Below are 10,836 nucleotides of genomic sequence, written 5' to 3'. Positions count from 1 at the left end.
CTATAAACTGTTGTTTATCACTTTCTATTACATGGCATGTGTTGGTGTTCCCAAGCCATACCAAGGAGGATACTAGTGACAGTTGCAGGTGTTCTGCATATTTCACTAGCTAAGGTAGCTACTAGTGATCCGGGCTGTGTGATCAAAAAGGAGTGATATATAACCTCAGGCTAATCGTTACTGAGTGATAGAGAATGCCGTTCTTAACCTCTACGGAGAAGTTATGGTTCCCAAGTTTAGTTGTGGCGCTGCAGGTGGTTATGCTAATACTCTTTGGCGTTCTGGTCGAGTATGATGAGTTCGGATCTCCGGTGGAAACAAATAATCCCTCTGCCATTCCAGACAGTGATGGAAATATCCAGCAATTCTATCCTTGTACGTACCGGTACACGCCATGCACTCACATGGCACTGTAAATTTGTGCCCGATTACAGTGATTAACTATGAATATACGTATTGTTTGTAGACAAGAGTAACTGTAGTTCATAGCCGTACGTCGTATAACCATAGATAGTATATAGGTACGTAGTATATAATATCTATGGTATAACTGTGTAGTATCGTGTACGTGCTGATATAGGCACACTTCAGGCTAACGATCCACGTGACCACAAGCAGCCATATGAATGTACCATAGGATCTATAAATGGTCAATCACCTTGCATGCAAAGGGCTTGCGTGGTGTGAGTCATCTGTCGACCAGGAAAATCATATATTGATGAATAACATTTCTCCCTAGTTAGAGGTCTTCCTGGTTGTCCATATATGGCCATGCTGGTATTCTAGATTCAGGCCTGGAGCTCTACACTGTCTACAGGTAAAGTTTGGTTGATTCTCATGTTATTTAAGGTCGTATTTTGTGTCCTTGAACCCTACACTATGACAAGCACAGGCCCACCAGTTCCTAACTGCTTACTGCAGTGAGCTATAACTGTATATAGTATCATGGATCCTGTGGTATCCTAAGGCTCCTGTGTATACCTTGACTGATTCCCATCAGACACTTTTCAGTGAAGATACAACCACACAATGATGAAGTGAATTGGAAGAAATGACTGATCTAGCATGATAATACCAATAGTATTAATAGATTTACTGTTGGTAATATGTAGCATTAAGTGCTACCATCGTATTCACATCATGACAAGCCATGAATGTGTCACACTTGTGTGAATTCAAAACAGTAACAATATTCCAGTAATCATCACAGCTATGTAAAGCTGTTGCTGACAGCTTTAGTTCTTGTAGACGTGCATTACTGTTGCACTGTGTACATGTAGTTATTGCAGTGCAAATAATCCTATAACATCACTTTCATTTCTTTTACAGTGTTTCAAGATGTCCATGTGATGATATTTGTTGGCTTTGGATTTCTCATGACATTCCTACGTCGCTATGGTTATGGCAGTATCGGGTTCAACCTGTTATTGGCAGCACTGGTGTTACAATGGGGTACCCTGACAAATGGATTGTTTAGCTTCATTGAGATCAGTGATCTACGAGAGGATCTTCCTGATGATGAAGAGCCTTCGTATAAGATTAAAGTCAATCTACTAAGGTAAGCATCACTTAGAATATTTGACCAATAATGACATAATCATGATAGTATGATTGGAGCAGACTTTGCAGCAGCAGCTGTTCTGATAACATTTGGTGCAGTGTTGGGTCGAGCCAGTCCATTTCAGATGGTGATAATAGCATTTATGGAATGTATCTGCTACTCAGCTAATGAGGCACTGAACATTAATGTATTGAAGGCAGCTGATGCTGGGGGCTCTATGTTAATACACACATTTGGTGCTTACTTTGGTCTGGCTGTGTCTGTGATGTTGTACCGTAAGAAAGCTTCCAGTCATCCTCGTAATTCCAGCACTTATCGTTCAGATCTGTTCTCCATTATTGGTAAATCATTGTTGTGAAAATACTTGTATTAGTTATCATGTACTATCAGTGTGTAGTGACCAAATTTGTATGTGCTTCTAATTCAATTATACACTAAATGGTAACACAAGGAGAAAACATACATACCAAATATGATTGTGTAGTTTTGAACCACATAATAATGCCATAACATAAAGAGAATCCCTGTAAGCTAAGCACCCATATACTAGCATGTGTAATTGTGTGTTCACCACTTATGACTACGAGAGTAATAAACTGTAACAGGTTTGTGTTAAATGTTGGTAATATTATCTATCATCAGGTACACTATTCTTGTGGATATTCTGGCCCAGTTTTAATGGAGCTCTAGTGACTGGAGATGCACGTTACAGAGCTATTATCAACACCTATTTCTCTCTCAGTGGTAGTGTCCTTGCTTCCTTTGTGACATCCATGTTTGTTGACCCCAAGAGGAAACTTGATATGGTATGTGTAGTAATTGTATCTGTGTGCACAGTTTGTTTGTATGCATGTGTGTGTGTGTGTGTGCAGGGACGGAGAACAGTACTCAAAAGTGGGGGGGCAAGTCATGTGGGTTGGCTGTAAGTTACAAAGTGTTTTAAAATCATTAACTGTATCTTAGTGTGCTTTGCACTCTAGCATGTGAAGCATGTCAATACTAGGGGGGTCTGGGGCATGCTCCCACAGGAAAATTTTGAAATTTGAATGCTTCGAGATTGAATCTGAGAGCATTTTCAGTAGTACATGTATACTTGAATATGGCAATGACTATCATTAAGATACTGTACAATAGATACACCAGTAATTGAAGGAATTTCAGATAGACTCATGCTCTTGATTACCTATAGATATATGTGTTAATGAAGACATATTGAATTAATTGCATAGCAGGACCAACTCATATAATGTTCTACTAGAGTAGTTAGGTGACTGCTCTATTAGAGTATATCAATCTTCTGCATTCCCAGCACTGATTCATGCAGTATTCCATACATGCATAATCTTTAGCTAGTATAAATCCTAGTAAATCAAGGCAAATTAAGTTGGCTAATGACTACAGTAGTTGCTTTACTTTGGCAACTGGGAATTGGAAAAGTGAGGGGGCACTGCCCCTCTACTGTTGAAAGTGGGGGAGGCAGTTTACCCCCCTGCTCCTCCCCCCATCTCTCCGCCCCTCTGTGTGTGTGTCTGTTTGCATGTGTGAGTGTGTGTGTTTGTGTGTGTGTGTGTGTGTGTGTGTGTGTGTGTGTGTGTGTGTGTGTGTGTGTGTGTGTGTGTGTGTGTGTGTGTGTGTGTGTGTGTGTGTGTGTGTGTGTGCAGCATGTCAACATAATTATTGTGATTTTTGATCAATGTAATTATGGCTATAGCCTATAGTAAATCTAAGAACTTCTTTGTACTCACTTAGTGTCAACACTAATGTGTATATAAGATAAACATGAAACTTATAATCTGTCCTTAACATCACACTTATGCAAATCCTGCATGTCAACATACTTCCTTGCACGTTTCTATTTCTTTACAGGTTCACATTCAAAATGCTACTCTAGCTGGAGGTGTGGCTGTGGGAGCAGTTGCAGACATGGTGATAGAGCCATGGGGAGCTGTTTTAATTGGTTGTTGTTCTGGCGTGATCAGTGTCCTAGGATATACTTACTTGTCTGTAAGTGAACTGTATCCCTTCTTTTATTATGCAACAACCTTTGGGATGGGGATGGGGGCTGGGTACAGCTATCATAATGTAGTGTTTCCATGGGAATGATGTACTTTAATGTGTGTGCAAAGCACACTTACATGTCTACCTAGAGAGGTTGCATGCCTATGCCCCCCAGGAAATTTTGAAAATTAGACCCACTGAGATTATGTGCCTAGCTATGTTCAATGAGCAACACTATAAAAAATTCTGAAGGGGGTGAAGGGTCCGCTCCTGGTAAAGCAAATAGTTAATTGTCAATAGACATAATTGAAACATTTCAATGCAGTTTATAACTATATAATTATATATATAATATAATTAATCTGTCTCTAGCAAATTGTTACCTATTTAGGCATAGCACAAGTTTAATTAGGTGGGTTAGAGCACCCTCTACATTTAGAAATTGAAATACTCTAATAGAACAGTCATTTACTCTAATAAAGCAATCAAGAGTAGCATAATTATAAAAGTATTAATAAAACACTGTTTGCCATTTTAAACAACTAAAACACTTGTTCTAAATTGAGTTACTGACTCTATCCACACCCTATTCTCTGGAGATGAAAAATCATGTAGCTGTACACCATATGCCAGAATTATCTATATAATATTTTGTGAGTTTTGCGGGGGACTTTATGCTAATTCTGTTTTGTAGCTTGGTAATATTTGATCATTCAATAAAATATTTCAACTTTATTTCAGCCAAAATTAGTACCAAAATCATTCTCAAAAGGTCAATTTCCTCATACTGCTACCAGTTCAGTAGCATTCATGCTTCCAGCATTGAAGTTTTATAAACATTTACATATTTTAGTCAAAATTTTAGTAAAAATTGCCACCAAATTCAATATCAGAAAGTTGATTTTCAAAATTTCCTTGTGGAAACCTAACACTATACTAGCTAATTATTTTCAGCTCAGTATATAGTTGCTATTAGCATTCATACTTCCAGTGGTAAACTCAGCAAATTTCAGTCAAAACTGCCACCAAATTTAATCTCAGACTGTTGTATTAGGACATCTCAATGCATATATGCAGGGGTCTAGGGGTATGCCCCTATGTCCCAGGAAAGTTTGAACATTAAATTGAATCCAATAACGATTTCAACAGTCACCATATAACATTAATTTTGTTTGTATTAGTGTGACTGCTCTATTGAGTCTAGTTGTATTATACATAGTTGATTCATTGGAATTGCAGGTAGCTAAGCATTTGTATGGCTAGCTATTAGGTGTAATACAATAGCACTAATGCTCAATGACAGCTAGAGATACTGTTACTGGAGCTAAGCGTCTCTTTGATAGGGACTATTTATAGCCCTCTTTCTACCCTTTCTCCGCCACTTCTGTAAATATAACTATAAGGAAATGCTGACAGATTGTTAGCCTTTCATCGTACATAGCTTGCTAGAAGTGTTTGGTGATGTGTTTGATACAAAGATTACTTTATTAGTTGCTTGTTTTGGTACTTAGTGGATATCCTGTCAATCCAAGCCTTACTATTGGCATATCGTAGTGACTGTAACTTGTTGTTAGTAAAGACGTTTATCTAATTGGTACATAATGAGACTTAGTCATCTATATGCTATACTGTATTGGTGACAGAATAGTTACCGTAGTCTACTGTCAACCTCCCCCCCTCCACCCTTACTTATAACTTAGCTTAGTAGTAGTCAAGCTACATGCATAGCTGAGTAGTTACAGTGAATATAATACAGTAGTGCCATGTTGTACACAGAAATAGTGAGCATTCACACAGAAATTAGTGGTGGCTATTTTTACTGTGTACAAATAATACACCTTTTTATGAAAAGTAATGATCAAGATACTCTAATAGAGCAGTCAAGTAACCACTTTAATAGAATAAGCAAGGCTACACAACCTTTTACCAGTAAGTAGTTTAATAGTGTTTCACAGTTTAAAGCATTCCATTTACTGTGAGCATAGATAATAAAGTGCAATATCAAGTTTTTAAAACCACAAAATCATCAAGCATGCATGCAGACACCCTGAGTTGTTATCTCTTAACAATAGTACCTTTTGTATAGCTACTACAGCCCATTATCTATATTATTTAATATAACATTACATTTTCAGAAACTCTTTTTCAAAAAAAATCAAACACCCGCCACTGTACATGTACTGCATGTCCAACAAAGACTATCTCAGTTGTTTGCATCTTATATAGCCACAAATGGATCGATGGTTCTACCTACAAGACACTTGTGGAGTACACAATCTTCATGGTATCCCTGGAGTATTCTCTGCTATTGCTTCTAGTGTTGCAGCTAGTATAGCCAGGAAAATGGAAACTGATGATAACCATGTAGAATATGGGAACAGGTGAGTGTCATTCATCATAATGACTGCTTTATTAGAGTAGTTACTTATCTCTCTTCTAGTTTGTATGTCACTTTTATTGGGAAATGCTTGTAAGAAAAGATTAATATGCTCTAATAGAGCAGTCAGCCACATCTAATAGAATAGTCAATCGCTCTAATAGAACAGGCACTTATATTATTTTAAAAACTGTAGCTACTTAGCAAAAATATAGTAGAATTGTCTATAATATTCTCAACGCTTCTAAATTATGAAACATTTTCTGGGGGCACCCAATTAATGAATAGCATTCACACCATGTAGAATGCTTCAAATTCCACTGTGTAACTTTCATTATCAAAAGTTGCCTCCTCCCCCCGCTCTTTGGCCTGCTCCTTCACTTCTGCATTTACTGTTCAAAGAATTATTGATACCATCAATACTAATTCAACCATAGAATTAACAGTCCACTGGACTCATTACACATCACAAGCTGACCACAGTTGCGCTTTAACTCACTTTTTTATGGAAGAGATTCTGCTTATGCTTGAAATTCTGTTTATTTAATACTCACATTATGTGAGCATTTTGTTGACATAATGCGTTTGCTTTCTTAATATACCAGGACATTTTACCAGGATAATAGACTCCAGCCTTTACTAGCTGGTCATGCCCTTGTGAAAATAGTCTAATAGGGCCATTGTGTTCTTTGTGATTGTACACTAGCTATGACAGGTGTCATTATTGTATATTGCATACTGTGAAACATCAGTTCTTGCCTAGTAAAGGTGATATAGGTGTGTGGTAAGGACAGTTGCAGTAGTAGACTATGTTGTGATCCCCACATAAAGATCAGCATCACTTTAATTGGCTACATAGAGATGCAAAGTTTGTGACTGGTAACTTTGGCCCAACATATAGTGTCACAGAAATGCTAAAATCAGTCCCTTGGATTAATGTTGCTGGGAAACTTTGCATGTTATGATGTAGTCTCCATCTAACTATCACCTTGGTTACTATCATAGGGAGCGGAAAGGGGGGGGGGCTAGGGGGCTTAGCCCCCCTCAGAATGATGTCACGCCGAAATTGTCCTTGGAGTGGGGCTGAAAACCGCGGTAAAGATCGAGATACTTTAATAGAGCAGTCACTCTAATAAACCAGTCACAGTCTTAGAGCAGTGTGCAGCGAGCTATGTAAGGATTTTATGTAGTTTATCAGCTATAAATGCATAGCTGGTGAGGTGGGGAGCTATTGTCAGCTGGTTGTGACCTTTTTTTTTTTTTTTTTGGTCTCACCTTACTAAACCAGAGACAATGTAGATCATTTCCATAAGTCTGGGTCAGCCCAGCCCCACTCATATCAACTACTTCCTCCGCCCCTGGTTACTATAAGCACAAAACGTAAAGATTTAGACTTATTCGCACTCCTTTTCTACTTAATGCAGAACAGTTTAGCAGCTTCAAATCATCGGTGCAAGAAATATGGAGATTTAAGTATATAGCAGCATAGAGACAAGTAAACCAAGACAACAAACACTGTATATAGCTATAGCCATTTGTTGGCTGCCACCTTTAATTTCACAACTTTTTTCACCCAGGCTTTTTAAGGTTGCACCTTTTTTTGATATAGCTTGGCCATTTTTGTGCGGATACATTTTTGTGTGTGTGTGTGTGTGTGTGTGTGTGTGTGTGTGTGTGTGTGTGTGTGTGTGTGTGTGTGTGTGTGTGTGTGTGTGTGTGTGTGTGTGTGAGTGCAAACAGCAACAATTATCATATAGGTAGCTCATATTACCTGCTAATATTATTTTACTAGCTAGATGTACATGTGTAATCCTTGCAAATTTTGCCAATAGCTTTGTGGCTTATTGTACAGTACGTCCCTTTGGTTCCACTTTGAGATAATAAGTCACTCTCTAGAGTTCCTATGAATACAAATAATTATGCAAAATTAACAAGGAGAAAACATCCTAACCTCCTGGCAGATTCCTGTAAGCATTCGAGCGTAAATTGGACGGCTGCAGGTTTGAGGCTGCCCAGGTCCTGTTATGGAATATGGATTCTTTCTCCTTTTTACACCTTTTCAATCATACTTAACATCTTTAAACAGGCAGGTGTCCTACAGACCTTCTGCATGCACATGTGCTGTAAAGCCTTAATAAATTAAAAATGAATTAAAATGATAAGGTAAAAGCAGAAATAATGGATTTCATGAATTAAATGCATTTTATAAAATTTTAATGTTGAAATTGATTAATGATAGCTAGTTGCATGTAGCTTGCTTTTAGGAATTTTGGCTGCTTTACCCACAAAATATGCATTGGCGATGTAGTTGGTACATGAGCAAGCTTAGTAGTAATTGAACAATTTAAAATGCTATAATAGTGTCCAGTTATGTTCACAGTGTGGTCTGCAGCTCCAGAGAAGTTACAGAGCTAAGATCATCATCTTTTTTTGAACCTTTACCCTTAGCTGGGAACAGTGATGATGCAGCTTTGTCAGTATCATCTCTGCCAGCAGTAATGCTGGTAGCAGCTAGTTCTGGGTCCTTGTGAGACTGAGGTAGATAGTTGTCTGCATCATCAGCAAGCTGTATAAAGTACATCAAGGGTATTTTAACAACTATATTAGCTATCCCTTATTACTAGCAGCAGCATAATTATGTCCCATTGTACAGGTTTAGTGCATAGAATATTTTGTCTCTGAACATATTACATTGCATGCCCACCTATGTACGATGTTGTTTGCACACCCTATCACATACTCTGTGACTCTTGTATCAATTGATTACTTAATATCATACCAATTAACACCATGTATTATTATGCTCTGTAATGAATGCACACTTTCCGTATAGGAACAGAAATGAAAAGAACATAGAAGACTCACTATCCTACTGCCATATATCAGTAATATAAGTAAATGCATATTTTTATGATGGAGTAATTGTACAAGTGGATGGTTTGTGCTAGTACAACTACTCACATTCCAGTAAGGATCATCATCAAAGAATTCACTGTCAGCAGTTTGTTGGAACAATGGAAGTGATGCAACAAACCCTACAAAAACAGATCACATCTTGTGTTTGTAAACTTTGTATGTGAGTACACAATTCTAATAGAACAGTCAGTTTAAGGGTGCACAATAGACATACTGTACTGTATGGAGGGAAACTTTGGCGCCGTAAAAAATTGGCGAATGACCATGAATTCGCCAAATTTTCCCCATCCAAATATTTTGGTGGCGAAGAAAATAGCAAATCAAGCATCAAACTAATCAATTTTCTACTAGACCAAGGGATAGTGGGCCAAGCATGAAGCCAAGCCTTCCTCGACTACCTCACTAGGTAGCTAGTTACTGTACACGTGGTATCCTCAAACTTCACCTCGAAACAGGAGTGACAAGTAGCGAGTCCTACCATATTAAGTACGATGTTCACTATTCCAAAGGGTGTACATCTACTGTCTATATAGTATTACCTTTTAGTTGGTAGCTGACTCCAGGCGCTGAACCGCTGAGAGGCGTGCCACTCCGCCAGTTTTTGCTTCAGGGCCAGGCACAGCGATTAGTAATCTAATTAATTTAAAAGGGTGTGAGCTTTGCTAACAATTTGCCAAATTTTATTTCGCCAACAGTGATATTTTGCTTGATTCACCAAATTTTTCCCCCTCCAAAGTTTCCCTCTGTACGGTATATATTTTAGACATTATTTTTTGTACAGTAATGCAGCTTACAACTATTGCTAAATCTGCAGCATGATAAATTCTGTAACATCAAGTTTATTGTTTTGTGTTTACTGAAAACATGCATCTAACTCTTTGGTGAAAATGTTGACAATGATATATGGTGTTAAAAAGCCTTGTCATTATGCTGTGAGTACAAGTGGACAGTACATGAACACATGCATGACTATGCACACAGTAGTATCAATAGTAAATACATCCATGAACAGTAGTGAATGACTGAATGTATATGATTGGAATAAACTGTGATTTGCAAGACATAAAGAGCAACGGTATAACTAACTTCCTGTTCACTTGCTTACCTGTTACAATACCTCCAAGAATAGCAATAGTGAGAGTACAAGCTAGTAGAGCTAGTTGGTAGCCAGCTTGTTGTGGACCAGATCGTCCATCACCACACTCCACTCCTAATGACACCTCCACATCATTGAGGCCACAGATGGTAGAGTTGCGACCTTCTGGAGCTCTGGCTGGGGGGCCCTGTTCTACCGCCTGTGAGTAAATTTAATTCTTTACAGAACTGAAGTACAGCCTATACTTACGGTGCTTACAGGAGACATACAATTCTGAGGGTCTACCAGGGACGTCTCTATTTATCAATAAGAGCACTAATTACAAACTGCAGTACTGTACGTTTATCTATAAGCACAATTGTTTGGTGCAGGAGTCTTGAAGCAAAGTACAAGGACACAGGTAATGAAAACTTACATGGGGTATCGTCAAAATTGGCTAGAAAATTATTCCATAAAACATTTATTTTATATACATGCATGTTTTCTGTCACTTGCTTGACACATCTAGCTAATCTGGCTGCAGCTGCCATAGTTTTAGTATCAAGTTTCTAACTTCAGGCTTTCTGTAGCCTCTTTGCAGATCCCTAGATGGACAGTTGCTAACTTGCTAATAACTCAGCTTTTGATAAAATGCAAGAAGTCATGAATGATCATGATATTTAAGTACTGGCTGAAAGCAGAAGAAATCCCTTATCCCAGGCAGTGTGGCTCCTTAGGCACTTGCCTAGATTGCTGTGGATCAAGTCGCCACCACCTGGTCTGATATCTTTCCTGTGTTTGGCATAACTTCGGTTTCAAGTTTATGTCTACCCTGTTCCCTCCTTGAAAGGTCCCAAGAGGGATCCAGATAGTTACTAATAAATAAACACAAACATACTGATGCCAGTG

General features: G+C 38.2%; 1 protein-coding gene and 1 long non-coding RNA gene across 2 annotated transcripts; one reads left to right on the top strand and one right to left on the bottom strand.

Annotated features, from left to right (window-relative positions):
* The first annotated feature begins 14 nt into the window (after positions 1–14).
* LOC136256506 (ammonium transporter Rh type B-like) lies at positions 15–6,783 on the top strand. Its single transcript, XM_066049483.1, has 7 exons — positions 15–375; positions 1,330–1,558; positions 1,607–1,902; positions 2,204–2,367; positions 3,428–3,565; positions 5,786–5,940; positions 6,768–6,783. The coding sequence occupies exons 1-7, from the start codon at positions 195–197 to the stop codon at positions 6,781–6,783; spliced, it is 1,179 nt and encodes a 392-aa protein (XP_065905555.1). The 5' UTR covers positions 15–194.
* A 959-nt stretch (positions 6,784–7,742) lies between these two features.
* On the bottom strand, positions 7,743–10,124 carry LOC136257105 (uncharacterized). Its single transcript, XR_010701811.1, has 4 exons — positions 9,958–10,124; positions 8,898–8,971; positions 7,888–8,502; positions 7,743–7,837 (listed from the first exon to the last, which is right to left on the bottom strand). It is a non-coding gene; the product is annotated as an uncharacterized lncRNA (long non-coding RNA).
* Between the last annotated feature and the right edge of the window lie 712 nt (positions 10,125–10,836).

Source organism: Dysidea avara, chromosome 5 (assembly GCF_963678975.1).
Source record: "Dysidea avara chromosome 5, odDysAvar1.4, whole genome shotgun sequence".
Classification (NCBI taxonomy): domain Eukaryota; kingdom Metazoa; phylum Porifera; class Demospongiae; order Dictyoceratida; family Dysideidae; genus Dysidea; species Dysidea avara.
Note: the sequence above shows the minus strand (reverse complement) of the source record. Positions and strands in the feature narration are given on the sequence as shown.

Coding starts and splice junctions, on each gene's coding strand:
- LOC136256506 (XM_066049483.1), top strand. CDS start 195: ATGCCGTTCTTAACCTCTACGGAGAAGTTATGGTTCCCAAGTTTAGTT. Junction 376..1,329: donor TATCCAGCAATTCTATCCTT/GTACGTACCGGT, acceptor TTTCTTTTACAG/TGTTTCAAGATGTCCATGTG. Junction 3,566..5,785: donor TAGGATATACTTACTTGTCT/GTAAGTGAACTG, acceptor CATCTTATATAG/CCACAAATGGATCGATGGTT.